Below are 20,220 nucleotides of genomic sequence, written 5' to 3'. Positions count from 1 at the left end.
CACTTATTTCAGTATATCTTGTAGAAAAAAAAAGTTAATATGAAAGATTTATGATCAAAGTAAAACAACTATTTCAGGGTCTCTCACAGAATTAAAAACGTTTCTTATAAACAGTCTTGTGGAAATACTGAGTAAGACAGTTAAGATTTTAGAAGTGTGCCTGTTGTAGAAATATTGACCAGTCTATTGCCTGGGGAAAAAAGTTAAAACTCTATTCATTTTACATCTTTTGGGACAGTTCATGATCAGTGGCCTCTATTGTCCACAATAAGAATTTTATGGATTCTAAATAAATGAAAATTTGTGCTCATGGATTTATTGCTTGAACTTATAAAATGTATCCTTTTAAAAAAAAATTTAAAGTCTGCTCTAATGTATTCATGTCATTCAACCCCACCCAAACTCCTCATATGAACAGTTCCCATAAATTAACAAATGTCATAAAATCCTGTTCTTAGAATAGACAAGTCTTTTCACATCCCAACTACCTAGACATTCACTCCAAAGATAAACGCTGCCAGCGACGACTTTATTTAGTTTAGTGGTTGATAGTAGCAACTGTCGCGTAGCATACCTTCAATACAAGTAAACAAAGACAAGGAGTCCACCTCTCTTAGGGTTAAAGAAGCGGGTTTTCCCGATGTCTATTTCCATATTGCGCATGCGTTCTCGTCATGACGTGTTTGTCGTTAAGTCTCTGGTGGCGAGCTAGACGCAGTCTGCACGACATATGCCTGTCCACACATGGTAATCTGTCTCCTGACTGGTGACTGGTAAGTAAAATTTCAATTGAAAACCTGTAATACCAAATGTTTTACAATCAGAAGCAGCTACCATCACAGACCGGCGAGAGGTCGCAGCCATTGATGGAGTAGCCATCGCTTCTATAAATCTATTCAATGTCCGCCTACTGCTGCTTACTCATAGCATAATTCTAGTACATTCTTCCCTCATTACAAACTAGGGTGTGGAGCTTTCTGTAGGAAACTATAATGGCTTGCCTACATTGTTGGTCTTACACTGAGACCATGCGACTTAACACACAGATGTTCAGACGATAAGTTGATAAGATGCTTTGTTCACGTGGCAACAAAAAGACTTGCTCACGTGGCTCAATGCAGCTGCTGTATTCACGCTTTGCTCATGAACAAGAAAGAAACTTAATGTGTTTATATACTACTGATAGTGAATCTTGCCACAATACCTTTCCTATATGTGAGCAAAATATTCATTTCTTCCTTGTCTAAAGTTATGCGTAGATCAGCGGGTGTGCTGTTGGGTGGGTATGGAATGAGGCCGTGTTCATTTTCTGAATAGATGTTTCGAGAAAATAGCAATTTCTTTCCTTCTTACCTTTCTAGAACAGGTGCTGCTTTCATTTCTTGCCTTACGTAAGTCGATGTGTTACTGAGCGACTGCGAGTCGGGTGGAATTCCGAGAAATTTGAACAATTTCTGTGTATTTTACTTGCCAAGTCAGTTGTGTGTCTTATTGAACGTAAATGGCTGTATTTGGAACTCGACTGTATTATTTTTAAATATTGAGAAATGAACATCTGAGCATGGGTATCACTGCTTCTATTTGCTGGAAGACGGGATGGCTGGAGATGAACAGTCTCTTTATACAAATCATTGTAGCTACGGGATGGGAGATTACTTTGAAGGGGAAACATATGTAGTTTGTTCTTTGGAATTGAAATAAATTGTTTGCAGCATCAAGTCCGTTACTTTTCAGACACACCATGGAATGTCTGTGCTGCAAGCTGACGCCATTGAAAACTGATTTTAGGAATTTCCAGTCTGTAAATCAAACTACCACGAATCAGATAACATAATCAGGGTATTTTCCTTGTCGAGACCGACCAGCTTGGTCAGCTTGACTGTTACAAAGTTATTGAAAGAGTATTAAGAGTAAGTGACAGTCGGGCAGATAGCTATCGGTACAGATCCTTCTCCAGACAGGGAAGTGCTCATTAGTCAAGAAACAAGGTTTTTCTCTTATTTTTAAATGCTCTTACAAGGGGGTGTCCCCAATTCACAATTGGTATGCCATCTAGTTTTCCTTTTTTCTTCTGGTTCTCATCTTTTTTTCTCTCTTTTCTCTAGCCTTTTTTTTTTTTACTTAATGGTTTGAAATCTGGATTGGTTTCATTTCGAATTAAGACAAATATCTGTCAGATATCTAGATGAGTTTTAATGTAAGTTTTAGGTTGATTATGCGTAAATACTTCAGCTGTTAGTCGATCGTTTTGACCTTTACTTCATGGGATGGGTTACTTATCTACGTAGTGCCATTCACAAACTGCGCACGGGTTGATGTGACCTGAACTTTGCACAGAAAGACAAGGACAAAGTTTAGTTGCTTTGTGCTTTTACAACAACTACGACTGACAATCACATGCTTTACATTAACCCGTTTTCCCGGTCAAAATTATTCATTACCGCGCCCTTCCCCTGGGTGACATGAGGTAAAGGGCTGTCATCGCATACTGGTGTCAGGGGCACTGAATGTAAGTGGTGAACTATGTTAAGGACATGAAGTGTAGAAGGCGGAGTCCAGACGGCCGTCTGTGTTTTCTCTATATAAGTACTACTGATAAATACATTACTTTGTGTGCAGATGGTCAAGAATCTATTGGCCAAGGGAGACAACTAACACTTTACGTTTTGTGATCAATTGCTCTCCCCTGTTTGGTGAGTTTATTCTTTTTAATTACTTTATAACTTCCTGGTAGTCTGCAGTACGTGTTGTGCCTGACCTTTAGAAATTAAGACAGCTTTTCTTTACTAAAAATGTCTACTGCAGTAAAACCTGTTCTACCACAGTTTTTGATTAGCCTCAGGACAGACCTTAGTGTCCTATTCGTCATGCTATAAGCGGCTGTTGATATTTACACTGACAAGCAGGACTTTGGGTTATCAAAGAGCTTTTTTCTGGGTATAACATCATATCGCTACACTCCTTTTTTCCGGGTTGAGGGAGGAAAACATCCTGAATCGTAATCTCATGAATGTGTTTTGCTAGTCCACGCCTCGTGCAGAAAGATCGCGATTGTTTCGTGTAAATAATGTAGCACACCTTTACATGTTATCCCTTGGTTATCAGCAGGTTAAGCAGGTTATCGCCTGAGGTCCAATGTTTGAAGAAGGATAATGACACAGGTCCGGGACAAAGGGTATAATGTCACTGACTGCAATATCTATCGGCTGTCATATCGTTTTCTCTCTCTCGGAACCTGACAAGAAAAAAAACATTCCTGCTAGAGTCAGAGACACTGCATGTTTGATGTATAGTCCATTACTTGGGCCATTATCACACTTCATACATGGTACAGTGAATATGATGATATGTAAGGAGATAAGCACGCACAAAACTGAGTCTCTCTTGGAGGACCATTCATGTTGACGATTTAAAAAAGCTTTTCGACAAGGAAGTGACACGAGGACCATCAGCATATATTCCCTTTTTAAAAAAAAGTGCAAAGATGTGACCTGGTGTGTGTTTGTGTAATAAGGAAGCACTTTAGATTGTTTGCATGAGCAAATTTACCCAAACCCTGCAAACTAGGTAACTACATGGCTAAAGCATGACAGAGCAGTCCTACACATGAATAAATGCTATAGAGAAGTAAAGGTAGAGGGTAGAAGCGTATATCGGGTGCTGTCCTTCATCTCCATCATGTGTGTGCATGTGTGGAAGGGACCTGTCAGCCAGTAATTAATTTAGGACATTTTTTAACAAATACGACATGAATGTTTATATACACACCCTATCCTGCATTGCATTAGCTACTATATTCTCCCGTATTTCAAGCAGGAATAGCGAAAATTGAAATAAATTTGTGTTGACCAGGAAGCAGGCTGAGTTCTTGATAAAAGTCTAAGTTGATGGTTTTGAACGATTGGCCTGCGGGTGGTAATGTATTTTTAATAAAACAAACAGTCCGTGGATAGAGATTCAAATATACATATAAATAATTGCGCATGAGTTCTATTTACATTAAAATATCCTTTGAAAACAGAAGTCGAACGTGTAGTCATCTTTTATTCGACAGACTAGTCCTCTGGGCGATCATTGCAATATCTGGTTTGTCCCAGAAAATGTCAATGACTTTCGTGTACACTGTTGAAGAACCTCAAATATTAAGTGCCACTGATATAGGTTCAGCAAAGACCTGTCTAATATCTTATCACCATTCTACATTCACGTAAAGATTATTAGATGTTCGGTGGGTCTGCACAAGTCCAGACATGTATAGACAATGTTTTCTCTGTCTCTGCACGTTAGGGGGATGTGTCATTACCTATTCTAATTTTACCACATACGTGGCAAACAACACTGTGGTTTCATGTTTCATTATTTACAGTCGGGAGAGACTTCAGCTTTAGACAAAACATAAACTAGAACGTAAACCAACGTAATTCATAGGCTTTCTATACAAACCTGCCATTCAACATACAACGGTCTTCGCCAAGACAATATTCTTTGTGACCAACAAAAGGTATGTAGATGACTTTTTTCCCGTAAAGAATATTGTCCCTAAGCTTCAGTCTCTTTCGAATAATGCCTTTAGCCAGAAGGCCTCATTCTCGATTGAGTGACTTCGAAGAATTGAGAGTAATCTGAATGTTCATTGGCCTAAGCATTGCTATTTCCTGTCGAGATTGTTCCCATTCATAGAATATAAAAGCGCAGTAGTCATCCAACAGACACACGTTCTATGCCGTTAAGCATAAGCCACCCTTCGTTATACTCCTCCTAGTCAATTTTTGTTGTCGCAAAATTACTTGTGCTAATAGAGTATTTCTGAGGAGGTCTAAAATGTACTGAAGCATATGAGGAGGTTGTGTGATGCTTTAAACAGCTTTGATTGTAATGTGTGGTGTCGGCTTCTTCACTAATTTAATTTTCCTATATTAATTTCTTTTTTCAGATGTGACGTAGTTAAAGTACTGCAGCTGATCCTGGGTAAGGATTGATCGTTGGCTTTAGACAGGCTCATAGACCTTCAAAGGCCGGCCCGCGGGCCGGATCCGGCCGCCTCCTGATTCTATTTTTTCTCTGACCGGGCCGCCCGATTACTGGCCAGTATATATACTATATGCAGGTATGTGGGTAGAAATGATGAGTTGAACTATATGTGAGTCCGGCCCTCTAATGAAATCCCAATTTCTCATGCGTTTTACTTTTTGTCCACCCCTGGGAAAATTAATTGCCCACCCCTGATTTAGAGTGAAAGAGGCAATGGGTAATGAACTGGTAATAACATAAATTAATGACACAGACTTACAACAATGACCATGACTAATGAAATGGACTACAGACTGTAAAAACAGGAACTGGCTGATGTCAGTTCGCTTAAGTTCTTTTGTTTTCGTGACAAGAATTAGGACAAGAATAATAAAACTTAGAATCGTTGCTCTGCATGAAGATATTTACTTACTCTACGGTTTGAACGTTTTTATTGAGAGAGAGACTATAATAATGAATATTTGTTGTCAGGTGTTTCTGGTGGCAGTGGAAGGGGTTGGGATGATGATGATGATGATGATGATGATGATGATGATGATTGATGATGATGATGATGATGATGATGATGATGATGATGATGATGATGATGATGATGATGATGATGATGATGATGATGTTTCAGACCTTGCACTGATAATCCAAGTCGCTCTATTAAAAGAATTATTGAACGAGTCATCTGCACAACGCGCTCCTCGTGCCACACCTACATACAGTCACATCCACCAAGTCACCCACAAGACGCCAGAAAAAAAAAGTCCCAAAGCCCACTCACCGCCATTTCGCCTCACACCTGCTGCACTCCAATAAATAAAAACTCAAAAGCCATACGAAGCACCCAGAGGTCTTTTTTCCTGTCCATCAGCAAGATGCAAGGGGTCAGCCAAAAGGCAATCGGGATGCAGTGAGCGGCACTGGGAATGGCACATTACACAAGTGATGACTGTAAACGGGAACCAACCATAGAAGAGACCAACACGCCTCTGCGCACGGCCCGCTTTTCCTTTTATGGTCAAGGCAGTCCACATGAGGTGGAGCTTCGCGGAGGCCACGCGGTAGCGTTACAACTGACCGCTAACAAACCGGTTGACCATCTATGTGACTGACACCTAGTCTTCCCTGATGACTGCATCTGGTGATACTGATATTTTAAATTTCCTTAAGTTGTAACGTTAGCCGAACCTTCACTTCAAAGGGAGAAGCTCTGCTTGGGACAAAAAACTCTTCAAAGGATTGCCGTGGTGTTCATCAGTATTTGTAGTAATTTATTGTAGTAAATCTTTAAGCGTGGTCATGCTATTGTTGTTAAATGCTTGAACAAACAAACAATTGAGAGAACGTACGGTCGAGGGACTTGTGTAATCACGTGTTTAAGACTCGTTGGCTTAACAAAATCTCTTGGATTCAAATTATTTAGTTTGATGACAAACTCACTCTGATCGTTTCAAAATTTCTGTACCATTCTGTGGATATTTTATTACTCCAGTGATTTCTGTGTCAATATTGTTTAATGGTTTCAAGCAACATATAAGTGTATATTTCATGGAGCACAGATTTCAAGCTTAGCAAATAGTTTTCTGCATAACTGTTATTATCTGCTTTTCGTGTTGATTGGGTTGTCTGTATGCAAAAATATGAAAGTTAAGAAACTTTGGTTCGATACATAGCAGGCTAAATCAAGGAAGCATTTGAACACATAGAGTATGTACATACTTTATCCGTTCAGAAGAGTTTCGTAAGAATACGGAGGCGTGGGAGTACTTCATCAGCTAATCTGAGTCTTCAAGTTGTGTTAAGTTTCACTAGATACGTGCTTTAAACTTTCTTTGTTTTTTTTCCCCTGTCATTGTAAATTGAAACATTCTTTGCTGGGGGTTTTTTTTCGTCTTTTCAAAAATGTCGACAACATCTCAGATAGCTAACATCGCTGCAAAGCATCGTTGCGACTGCTATTCCTCCGCAACCACTTCTTTCCTGTACGGACTGCGGCGGGAGGGACCGCCAACGGAACGCACCACCTTGGAGAGGCTGCTCAACATCCTGTCCCGCGCAGCGATCTCTGACAGCAAGAATCCGCAGAGAATCTGGAGCCAGCAGCCGGACTGGTGGCACCTGTGCACGTCTTTACCATGGAAGAACCCTCGCGAGCACCCGAAGGACCGAAAGGATGTGCTGAAGAGGAAAGTGGAGATCCTGCAGGGAGCAGCTGCAGCTGCGTGGGATGCTGACGAAGGAGCTGGAGGAGGAGTGGCTGTTGTACAAGAGCAGCACCAAAACGGACCTGGAGCGGAAAGTCCGACTTCGAGGCCATCATCGCCAAATCGTCTGGCTTGCATCACATGCTGGACCGTGTGCGGGACAAAGTAAAGAGCGCTTGCCTCCTGAGCGATAAGGTCGCCGAGTACATCTGCCAGCTGAAGGTTTGCTTGGAGAAGTCCCTTCGCGAGGTCTCCGCCATGCACTGCCTCGTGGAGGAGAAGGAACGCGGCAAGAAAAAGCTGTGGGACCAGATGGGCGTCTGCCAACCGGCCAAGCGACTGAAGATGGTCAACGGCGGAAATCTCACCATCTTTTCTCCCGACGACCACATTGACGACGTTCCGGAGCTGTCCCCGATTTTACTGATGTCAAACATGGATTCTGACCCATTGCCTTCGCCTTCTACTGAACACGAGTCTATAGACTATCCTTCCTTGGAGAACCTTCGCAGAGAGCAAAGTTGAACATGAATTGAATTGCGAGGTGACTCTGAATTCTGCTTCCTATATGGATGATATCAACAAAACTGGAAAGCGTCGTCTAGGCCACGTCCCATCAGCCATGCTCTTTCAGACGAGGAATCCTTATCTCTGCTCAAGAAGTTTCTTGCGAAAAAACCGAAAGCATCGCCGCCTCAGTGACAAAAGCTACTCACAGAGGATACTCTAGTGGTTCCACTACCGCAAAAGAAATGAAAGAACTAAAACTTGCTCTCAGCCGTGAAAAGATCACAGAATCCTCCAAGTGTAAGTCTTCTGACATAATCATTACGTCTCCTGAGCTGCTCCTTACGTCTCTCAACGTGTCTGTTACGTCTCCTGACGTTTCCAAATGAGATTTCTAACATTCACATTGCATCTCCTACCGTTAAATCTCTCAACGTCCCCTCTGCGTCTTCTGAAGTGGCCGTTACATCTCATGGCACATCTCCAAATGTGTCTGTTACATCTTCTGACATGCTACGGATGAAAGTGCCTTCATGGTCAGGATTAAGTGCCAGGGACACCCGCTTGACCACGAGTAAGCATGTACGTCGCAAAAGCGAATCTGGACTAGATAAGACCAGAAGCCCGCCATTCCCTCGACACCTGTCTCAGGTGCTTCCCCAGACGACAAAGCTGCCGAACTTTCTCGACATTCCCATCACCTCTTACAACACGTTCCCTGATGTGCGCCATGCAGCCAAGCGCAGCAGCACTCAAACTGCGACCAACACCCAACGTCGGACTAGAGCGCCCCCTACGGCGTCATCCAGAGCCACGGACAGAGAGACAGAACTGGCAGTCAGCGCCATATTGGTACCCGAGGCCGACCAAGAAGAGATCATCGTGGCAGACGACGACATCCTGAACGACGTGGAGGAGATCATCGAGGAGAGCCCTGCCCCTACTGTGCGCATGTACGTCGAAACGGTAGACAACAACGACGACGACCTGCAAAAGAACGTCACCGACAGCTACGGGCAGGTGGAGTACGAAGACATTTTGCCCAGTGTGGAAGGGGTCATCATGGCAGGTCTGTCAGAGGGAGTATCTGAGGGAACGACGGGACTGGAGGACTGTAAGATCCCGCAAGTCCTCCTCCCTGTCTCAAGTTATTCTGTGTCGCAAAGGTTGTTCAGTGCCACACCTAACGCCCTGTCATTTGATATAGGTAGAGAAGTTATTCCCTAATGTCTTATTATTATTATTGATTATAATAAAATAATTGAATATAGTTCGAGGGTTTCTTAAATGGTTTTATCACGTGATCGCCTTGCATAAACAACAAACACTCGATTGTTTCTTCACTCAGGCACACATGCACTCACTATGGGAATAAACTCTTCCTTCTTAAAGAAAAACAAGTTCCACGTCCTTGAGCACATATTTAACAATGTTTTCACAGAACACAATGACCAGGTTCAGGAAGTGAAACATATTTACATGCAGCTTTTCAGATTATTTATTTATGTTTCGACGGAAGGTTCTGGACGTCATGCGACAGGAATTGACTCGAGACAATAACTTGTCACTGACTATTAAAACAATCAATCTGACAAACAGTAAATACAAACAACACATTCTACAGGTCATCAAGTCTGGCAACGGATTTTACATCGCAATGTGTCGGAAGCAGGATGAGATGAAAAAGTAAGAGCATGCTCCGTAGGAGTGTGAATGTATGCTATAGACATCTTCATTTATTGTTATTATTAACTACACTTACGTTACTGTTTATAAGAAAATTAAAGTGATATGCGGAAAACATTAGGTGCTTTAAATTGTAAAAAATATGGTATTCAACTAAATATAGAAAAAAACACAAATTATGTTATTGTCATATGGAAAGGTTAGATACCTTCCACACTTTACTTTCAATGAAAAAAAAAACAATCGAAGTGGAATGGGAGGACAAGTACCCAGGGACAGTTTTTAATTAAAATAATAAATTTAACAAAGTTATAAAATTACAATCTGTACTAGCAAACAAAGCTATGTTTTCACTGAAATGTAGAAAACTTCACTTCCTTAGACACTCAAATTAACCTCTTTGATAATTGTAGAAAACCTGTTTTGTAGTATGAAGATGAAATCTGAGCTTTTGAATCTCTTGATATTTGTGATAGGATACAACTGAGAATGATATTAAATGTAATAACCAGCACACAACATGTGTTGGGGGAACTTGGCATTTCCCTGTGTCAGTGTTTTGCAAAATTGTTATTGTGCTTTTGGAACTAATAAATTATCTGTTCTGCTGTTCCACTTGTCCAACTTTCTGTTTGATTGCCCAGTCGGTAAACTATCCTGATTTAGCTATGTACCTTCATTCTTAGATGCCTTAGGTCTTTCCTTCATCTAGAAATTGTGTTTTAATTTTTTCTCCGTCACTTTAAAAATATTGTAATGCAATGTTTAAAGGATAAATTTATTAAAAACTGGAAACAACACATATACAAATACGATCTGCACTATTTACAGTATGTTTAAAGAATATTTTTGGTTCAGAGAATAAATAGATATGTCCACTGCTGTTAATAAAATTTAGGTAAAGTGGCAACAATTTTCCTTATCAGAATTTATAGTGATATACCTACATATTTAGGAACATGTCCTTTCTGTAATCTAGATGAGGTGGGTGCTGAATATAATTATATGTTTCTGAGTGCTCACCCTTGTTAACTGTTTCTGGGAAAGCGCTATTTCCGGTACACACTGTGAGTCATCCAAATGTATTCAAATTTCACAACCCTTCTAAAAGTATACTTATTCATTTAAGCAGACATATTCGAATCGCATTCTCACTGTTCATGTAATTTATGTAGACATATAGTATCATGTATTCATCTATATATTTTGCCATATTGCCACCATTTGATGAACATACGAGATTGTTGTGCGATGTGTGTCTTATCTGATGTATGGCTAAAAATGTCCTCCGAGCTTCTAGCGAATAAAATAAAATGAAAACTGTCATAAATTAAAGAAGCTTAAAGGTCTTTATATTTTATTCACCTTGGACTAGTGAAAGAACAAGACTAGGAAAGGTTACTTCTGAGGAAATGTTTTCACTGGATAGTGAAATTTTAGAAGAGGAAATAATTAAATACAGACCAGTGACTACTGCTTGCTATAATTATAAATGAATGATTAATTAAGCTTGCATACATTCGTGCAAAATATTATTAAGGAATGAGTTAAGTTTATTTTATTTATAATAAATACATCAAATCAGTCTTCGATTTGATAAATAAATTTCAACTAATGTACTTATTTATAGTTCTTTGCATAAAATGTTAATACACAGTACAGTATGCTACTGTATTTAAGGTGATATGTCCCAAAGAGATAAGAGATTACTTGTCATTGAGACGATGTGATGTCAGGTTTGACATGTTTATCGTTATCTTACAGGTTGCAAGACAAGCCACACTTCATGGCTACTTGTCTCCAAGCATCCTTGGGAATATTCTAGATGTTCAGTACTGCATGGATCAACAGAAGAAAAGTTATTTGGCAAGAATGAATTCATGAGCCCTCCCAGCTCAACAGACTATTCTATTCTCGTCTTAGATATCTCTAAGAAACTCAGAGATCCCCCTGCCTCAGAAATCCGCCTCTATAATGCGCATGCGTTGTATTTAAATATACTTAATCAGGCACTGGTTTTTTTTTTTGTTTTGTTTTTTTTTTTGGGTGGGGGGGGGACGGAAAGATACCCTTGTGAAAGTCAATACTCTGTATAATAAGTAAATTTTCTGCCGCTGCTGGACATTGAGAATGTGGTTTATTCACACAACACGCGTGATTTTAACATGACACATGCGAATTACAGAGGTTGAGGTGTAGTGACGGAGTGGTGGTGGCAAGAAGAGACGATTCAGCCTCGGTGACCTTTGCTTTTTTTTTTTTTCTTTCTTTCTTTCTCTCTCTCAGATCAGCGGACTGTGCACAGCTGTAATTGTCATAAACTTCATAACCAAACGTGACATATACATAGAACATTTTCTCTCCCAGCATCGGTTGAGCGCCGAGCACATACTAGTACAGTGATACTCGGTTCTCGAACATAATTCGTTCCGGGAAGACGGTCGAGAACCAAATTGTTCGAGAACCGAAGCAATGAAACCCATAGGAAAATAATGGAAACTGGATTAATTCGTTCCAAGCCCAGAAATGCCTATTTACTGGCCTAATTTGTATATACTATGTCGAAAACATGAGTCTCAACAAGAAATTAAAAAATAAAGTGTAGTTATTAAAACAAAAACAAAAAATGTACTGTACAGTACAGTAAATGTGTTTCATTTACTGTACCTGTACCAAACTTATGGCAGGGGGAATGAATGTGGAGGGAGGGAGGGAAGGGGGATGGTTATTGTTTTGAAGGGGAGTCCTCTTCAATAAAAACAGAGGGTAAACTGCTCTTCGGGTGTTCTGTTCTCTGTATCTTTGCTGAGGAGGAATCAGAATCTTGCTCTGCAGTTGCTTGTCTGATTCTCTTTACGGGAAGAATTTGTCAATTGTTTTGCTGTTTTTTTCTCCTTTGGGCAAATTTTGCGGAAAGTGGACATAAAGTTGTCATTAAAATGTTAACTGCTCTATATTGCTACCACTTTATCAGGGTGATGTTTATTCGAACAATATTTGCGATTTCTGGCCATTTGCAACACAGCTTTTCATGACTCTCTTCCAAAAAACGTGACTCTCTCCTCGCTGCACTCACACTGATGACGGCAAGCAAGGCGCGCTGGGCCAATGAACGCCAATTCGGCTCACTCGGCTCATCTCGGACGTTCGGATGTTCGATTTTCCAAATATTTGTTCGGATTCCAAGGACAAAAATTTTCTCGAATTTTCCTGTCGAATACCGATTTGGTCGAGGAAAGTCAAGGCGTTCGAGAACCGAGGTATCACTGTACGAAAACATGTGTTCCCCAGATGAGAGTTAACAATCAAGTCGCCACACATCATGGTAATGATCAAGGTTTGAAAAGCAGTTAGGTCAGGTCAAATAGAAACGCAGCCAACATATACACTAATAACCAGTGTCAAATGAGTCTTTCTCTCTGAATAGAAATATTATACTCAGTAACAACTTCCAGTCTGACGATGGATAAACATCTGTCAAGCCAGAAATAGATGTTGCCCCGGAACTCCCACATGAGTCTGCACTCAAGCGAACAGCTAACATCATACAGCTAAACAAAGATTTTTCTCTCTCTCTCTATCGCATTTTTTTAACCTTTGCCTTCTCTGAAATTGTGCAGATGTCATGGCGCTAAAAATACTGGGTGGTCAGTGTCACGAGGAAAAAAACAAACATTATTACTCACAGCATAGTTACCTGACTACTCACCTTCAGACTGAGCATTTTACGATGTCATATTTTCTTCAGGTCTTAGAGAGTACTCTGCCTCACCCCAGTAAAAACAAAGAACACTCGACCTGACAGAGCTGAAGGATAACAGCGTGTACACAGATGAACCGCCGCTTCGTCTCGTCATTAACCGTTTATTATTATTATACTTATTATTATTCAAACCACAGAATAAACTGTACACACAACAGTGCAACATAAAATTCAACTGTTATATATAGAATATTGAAAAAAGTCATAGAATTGAGTATTATCCTTGCTGCTGTTTACATACAACTCCAATAAGGATTCGTCACTAAAGGACAACGTTTGATTATCTAACTAGTCACGTGTTTGATTACTGCACATTAAAGGACGTGTGGTGCACCTGGCGGAGGTTTGACATAACATTATCATGTCTCTCACATGCACTCACTATGACATTCATAATCATTTTATCTCAAATAGAAGCATTCCCGTTCACGACTAGGATTACGAGTCTCATCATTATATATATAGAGACGGATACACATGTATATATAAACTATTTTTCACACACATGCGCACGGTTAAACCCCATCTATCTTCTACATACATTGAATACTTTGTATTATTGCTATTATTATTGTCGTCGAATATTAATTACCAGAATAGACATCTTGCGTCAAGCCCCGCACACCTTCCCTAGTCAGTTCACACACCACACAACAAATATTACGCTTTCAACACACACACTGGTTCTTGGTTTGGCGGGAAAGAGCTTCACTGTACAGGAATTTCGCACGAGGGGAGAGAAGGAGAGAGGGAACAGGAAGAAAAGTTCCCCTGATCGCCGTGAAATTGGAAGGTTTATCCACAACAGTGTCAGACGAATCTCACTCTTCGGGGCCTTCGCTTCACAACGTCAGTGACATGAGGCGCAATGCCTTTAACCACTGCAAACTAACCCGGACCCCCACACACACATCTCTCCCAGGAGGTATATTACCGACAAGTGAACAATTTGATATTCCTCCATTGCATAACAGATGTAATTATTGTATCTAAGTCTGTTACCAATAGATCAGATAAGAATGTACATTCGAACAAGGTCCTATTATACAACCCTAATTATCCAATATTCATCGATTTGCCGAGTAAAAAAGGCTTGAGCTAGTCATCTTTAATGTCAGAAATGTGGATGTGCCCAAAGGTCTAACTTATTTTGTCAAATTCCCGGTTTCGAAAACGAACATCATAAAACGCTTCATTCGGAACAAAGTGTGTCTACATTCTGGGCGCGGAGAAAAAGTTAAGAAATAAGAGGGAAAATTGAGTAATTGATGAGGGTATGTATCTAGTTAACTTAGAACCGTGCTCAATACCATCCATTTCGTCATTGGCAAGTTCCGGAACCGTACATAGTACGACTAGGCACTACCTGGGAGCCTGTGTCCTCCTGACTCGTCTGAACTTGTGCATTTAGAAAATTGGTTGCCCACAGGGGAGCATTTATCACAAGATTTTCAACAAAGCAATGCGATAGCGAGCGAGAGCGCAAAGCGGAGGCTTCGGCATACAACTGAGTGGGCATAATGGGAATTAATTAAGACGAAAAAACCATCCTGTGGTGGCCAGAGCTTGCTTGAACATTGCGGGTATACCTCCACTGACCGGTGACCCTCTGCCTGAGAGTAAGTGTGATTCAGCGTGTTATTCCTAAGCAGACGACAGTTTTATACAGGCTGTGTGGTGTCCGTGTTTTTAAATCACGAACTGAATTATGGGTGTTTTTCCAAATGTCGGAGACTGATATTCAATTGTGGAGTGCTTCCGTGGGCGTTTGCACACACATGATACAAGTACGCGCGTAACTAACTGGTTAGAGTCGAAAACATAATCCCTCATGATAAAGTATGCGATAAGATTGCAGAGAACCAGGAAAGCACCTAAGCGTAGGTCATTACTTTGGGTTTGCATACACTAGAAACACCTAGCCGACGCAGTCACAGCTCACCACGATACAAAATTAGATCGGAATGAGGCGAAGAACTGCTAACAACAGCTACACGCCCGCTCTTGTTGTGAAGCTGATGACGGTCAGAGCGACCTGTAAGAGGCTTAATATTAGGAGTCCATGAAGCCCTACTTTCGTTTCTCGGGTAACGGCATGTTTCTGAGAAAAAGAAATTTTAGTCGAAGTCTCTAACACCTCCATTAGACTTCCTATGAAGGTTGCTCCCATCACGCCCTGTGTGACCGACTTGTCGTGACACTCAAGCCGCATGGTAGTCGTGTATCATCAGATTCCCTGTATGGTAACACGTGACTCCCACTTCACGCAACCATGTTGGGAGTATGGAGAACTTAAGCTTTCGTCGAGCTGGGGCCCTGCGTTTGGTAACGAATTTGCAACAGTACCAGTATCCAATTTCATTGGAATGATTTGGTCTTTGTGTCCTTTCTTCTTTCGGCCGGACCTTTTTAAATATCCTATGTGGTCACCTTCTCTCTCTTTCTCTCTGGCTCGTCGTGCATGCCTTGCACTCTCCTTTGCTATCTTTGTGATTAAAAAAAAAAATAAATTACTCTTCGCTTCAGTATCTTAGATTTCCAAAGTTATGTGAGATGCAGCAATCATGGATACGTTTTAGCGATAGAGCAGGAACGGAGCACAAGAAATAAACCTCATGACCACCACGGTAACGTCAACTCGACAGACCACGAACGTCTGCACTACCTAGCGACCACGGGTAGCTGCCACTTCCACATTCTCGAGCGGAAAGAGAGTCTCGCGAGTAGCGCGCGATGGGACAGCAAGTCTGATCAACGCTGCCTATATCAGCCGACACTAAAAGGGTGACAACTCCGTCTGTGTTCGAACTGGAGTTGCGTACCTGCGCTGCATGCTTGGATCGTGCTCCAAACTTTCGAGAGCAACATCAGCGAGGCGCAAAGTTGATGGGTGGCTAAGGCCCGGACAGACACGCCGGGCAGTACTAGAGCGCCTCCAGTCTGGTTGGTCACGGCACTATCATTGATGTTGGCCGACTAAGGTCCAGGTGCGTCGATGGCGGCGAAACCTGTTCGAACTGCAAGTTTTCGTTCTAGGGTCTCAGGGTATGCCCCACCAGGGGAGCCTCGCTCAACAGGTGGGACGGTCTTGCGGGGTCTCCTCGTTCGCTCGTCGATCTTCGGCGGCATCGGGTTCACCCCAGACTGAGGCTCGAGTTGTAACAGTATTGTCAGCCTTGCTGCCATGCTAATGCACCTGCCGCTTAGCACTCGTGGCTTTCTCGCCGAGAATTCCCCCGGATCTCACATGGGACAAGTCTCACTACAGGCAATGTGAAACGTATTCTTCTACATTCCATAACTCAGTATAATTAATAAATAGCCGGGCAGGAGACATATCTGGAGCCGTGGGATCTCGTAACGACGTGTATCAGGGCTGTCAGTGGGTTATCAGGTTGACTGTTGGTGGTAAGGCGTGTGTGCTGTGAGGAATACAATCCTTTTGATGTGGATGTGGATGATAGAGATTGTGGACCTTGAAATACGATTTTAAGAAGATCACATTCATGACAAGACCACACTTTTTGTCACCAATGACCACAGTATTAGCGTGTATTACACCTTCCACCGAGTACGGGAACTACATCCTTTGACTACTGGTTGGAGGACTTGATCTATGGTTACAGAACTGTTGTAATCGTTTTTTTTTTTTCCTTTCAATGTATCGCAGGTCACTCGGCTGGAACCTTGCTGCCACCTTTTTGTGCAAAGAGATGCTACTCGTTCCATGCCTCGGCTATAAGTAAAAACAACTACTCAAAAACTAATTTAAGTAAGGGCGTTGCTTAAAAACCTATTGGAACAAATTTTACCAAGCTGACAACATCGGCGAGAAAATCAGTACGCTGCGCAATTGGGTTTGCCGACGAGGAAATAAGATGCAGTGGCTAACAAGGCTGCGAATGTGGTAAAAAGTACCTCAACAGACAGCAGTCACCGCTAGAAAGACTGAGCAAACTCTGATCCAGACAGTGGCGGCTGCGTCAGAAAATACAAAGGGGAAGTCAACCGGCCTGGGAGAAAGTCTGGGACTAAGGAAACTAGAACGCGAGTGGGGTGGAAAGCTTCACAGGAATCTTATGAACAGGTGGAAAACAATGTCCAGAGAGGACATACCCCAAAAGAGATAAGCCAAAGACACCCTATAGAACAAAGAAAGTTGCATCGTAGATGCACAACAGGCTGACGTTCTTGGTTCCATGACCAGTTGTTGAGAGGAGGGATGTCTCGAGCTGGCCACCAGCAATAGTAAAATTGAGAAGCCGAAATCCGAACTAAAAATGATTTTGAAGCATCATCGCGAAAAATGTCGCTCTGTGCTATCAGTTTCATGTGGGAGGAATGTGCAAAATAGAAGCTGAAAGTACGCTGTAAAGATTGTATAACGAGAAGAGATAGCGCATACGTCGGAAAATAAAGTTCCTGTGAATAGAAAAATGTGAAAGTGGTAGTAGCAGAGAACAAGCGGCATGACGTGGAGGCCCAAAAAGACAAAATGAAGGGAATCTATACTTCTTGGCAATCCATGGGCGTTAGCCGACCAGAAAGTAACGCACAACATATCTAGGTAACAACAAAAAAACCCGATGCATCTGGACCCCATCTATCTTTTTCAGAATAGAGTAGATAGAAATCTGAATCATGAGATTCTGTCCGGGAGTCGGTTGGAATTCGTCCCCAGAACCAGTCCGCCGGTTTGAGAACGAAGAGAATTTGCGTGGTGTTCGGTATCATAACAGCTGACGATATTTCTGGAAAGCGACAAACAGTTGCCAACAGATGTGTCAAACCGACTCGGCGACCGATTCTGCCAAAGGTGACCATTGTGGACCAGGTACACCCTCCACGTTGTATACCTGGGCTTTCGGACGAACGCTAAGAACGAGTAATGAAACTACATGATATCGTCTCTCAAACAAATAAGCAAGGTTATACCTGCGTCTTACTGACAAGTTAAGATCTAACTCGGACGTCAAGAAACCCGGAGCCGCCCCAGCAAACAGACAATAGCGCCTGTCGTCCTCAGACCCATTATATCCTGGCCTCACTGGGTAGCACATCAGAAGGCCAACTGTCATTCGAAGACACGACTCTCGGAAGCAAAGCAAGGACTAAACCGAAACGAGATGAGAGCTAAGAGCCACAGGAACGAGGCTTAGGAACAACTTCCAACAGTACCGAGGGACGTCTCGTGGAGGCAATTTTCCCCCCTGACCTGAGGAAAACGTGAGAAGAGGAACTAACGCAAAGCCGAGAAGAGATGAGCGAGAGAACCCTAAGTATTCGGTGGATCGGTCCTCGAAGTCGAATCGTGAAAAGGCCCGTGTCAGCCTTATCCTCCGCCAGAGACCGGACGAGAAAGAAAAACTTGCCGAAGTCTCCCTCTCCCGTAAAGCACTCTCCCCGAGACGCAAAGGAGATTCATCAGACGGCAGTGGGTTGCCAGCCCAGAGATATGCAATAGAGACAGGGCGCCAAACATGAACACGGTTCCGAGAAGTCCGAGAGATCCCGTGCAGAGAATCAATTGGGAATCTTCTAAAGAAATTCGTCGCTGGAAATCTCACAAAGCCTCACGATCATATCACTCGCATAGGCTGAACGGTGCAGTCAGGGCAGCGAGGAACACGGAAAGCGATAAGATCTTTGCACAGGGAGGCATTGGTGGTGGTTGACCAGTCGTTTGGTGGGATGGACTCCAGTTTTGTGGAAGACGTGTGGAGATTCCCTGGACGAGCAAAGGCCGAGCGCGCCTTAACCGTGCACATTTGTAGTTCCACAGTTCCCATGGGTCGAACAAGCGGCTGGGGCCGAGTCCTTCGTTCAAGACGCCTTCCCGTTGATAATTTACTCATCGTCTGTGAGACATCTTTTGCCCAGGTGGAATAGGAGTCATCCCTTTAGTGAGGAGAGTGGCCCAACTTTGATTCCACTCCAGCCCGCGCCTAGTTATTCAGTAGAAGTAATACGAAAAAATGCTACAACTGTGGAAAAAGTGACTGTAGGGATGTGCCCCAGAAGTGTAGATTTTCAAACGTCGAGATTCTGAGGCATCAAACATGAATGTAATGAAAGTCTTCGCGACATGACGAGGCTGAAGAGCCCGCGAGTTTATGTGACACAGCACCGGTCAGCACTGAAGCAGAAAAGTGCGGGTGGAGCAGTTTGTCTAGCTGCGATGAATTCAAGCTTTCACAGGCTTTTTGGTGTAATACGATGGCTAAATCTGTGCTAACCATTCTTGCTCTTTCTTGCACAGACTTAGACAGTGCCCAAACAATATATGTCACGGATTTTCTGTACGGGCCACTGAGATCGAGTGATGCCAGACAACGGCTCAAACCACAATGGTTCGAACCACATAGGTCAGGGTAGAACTAGGTACCAGGTTTGTGCCTGACACTGTTTAAGGTGCAGGGATTTTGAGAAGTAGTGGATACATACGCTGTGCTTGTACTACGTGGTATTAGGACTGGATTGGAAATTGGCAGTGTCACTTACGAGTGACGTCACGATGATGTGAGTGGACATACATGTCTACTACGGTTTGGACGTACATTGAGTTTTTGTGTCTGGTGAGAGCTGGTGGACCATCTTAAAACTTGTTCCTGATTCACCTGAAAAGATAAAAATTTTCATCGTCAAAGCAAGTAAAATCAGCTACAGCTTAAGGACGCAACTTCAAGATATACTATTTGACAGATATCTCCGCTACCTACGCTCGTTGGTTTTTCTGTTTCCTACTTCTTGTCTCCTCATTGTTCTAAATTTTAACTGTCTTATTTATCCTGCTGTGTCCCTATTTCTTCTTTTATCTTTCATTAGCTTTAATGTGTACAGACTATACTACAGATGTATGCAGGAAGAGGGATGAGAAGGGGTCTAAATGGATAGATGAAGGGAGGAGTGTGTGAGAGGAACTGGATAGAGATGAATCAGTGTATAGGATCAGTATTGTGTGTGAATAGAGATCTAGACGGCTTAGGTTCTGGAATGGACAGGTGAGACAGCATGATTAAAATGGCTTATAAACATGTG

The 20,220-nt window shown here is 42.2% G+C and overlaps 1 protein-coding gene across 2 annotated transcripts; it reads left to right on the top strand.

The window, feature by feature from the left end:
* The first annotated feature begins 654 nt into the window (after positions 1-654).
* LOC112573961 lies at positions 655-9,003 on the top strand. Of its 2 annotated transcripts, none has more exons than XM_025254698.1 (3): positions 655-773; positions 2,620-2,693; positions 5,654-9,003. In XM_025254698.1, the coding sequence occupies exon 3, from the start codon at positions 8,244-8,246 to the stop codon at positions 8,958-8,960; it is 717 nt and encodes a 238-aa protein (XP_025110483.1). In that variant the 5' UTR covers positions 655-773; positions 2,620-2,693; positions 5,654-8,243; the 3' UTR covers positions 8,961-9,003. The 2 variants fall into 2 exon arrangements, with proteins under 2 accessions (XP_025110483.1, XP_025110484.1); XM_025254699.1 differs by lacking the exon at positions 655-773 and adding an exon at positions 2,480-2,509.
* Positions 9,004-20,220: the final 11,217 nt, after the last annotated feature.

This window comes from Pomacea canaliculata, linkage group LG10 (assembly GCF_003073045.1).
Source record: "Pomacea canaliculata isolate SZHN2017 linkage group LG10, ASM307304v1, whole genome shotgun sequence".
Classification (NCBI taxonomy): Eukaryota; Metazoa; Mollusca; class Gastropoda; order Architaenioglossa; family Ampullariidae; genus Pomacea; species Pomacea canaliculata.
Note: the sequence above shows the minus strand (reverse complement) of the source record. Positions and strands in the feature narration are given on the sequence as shown.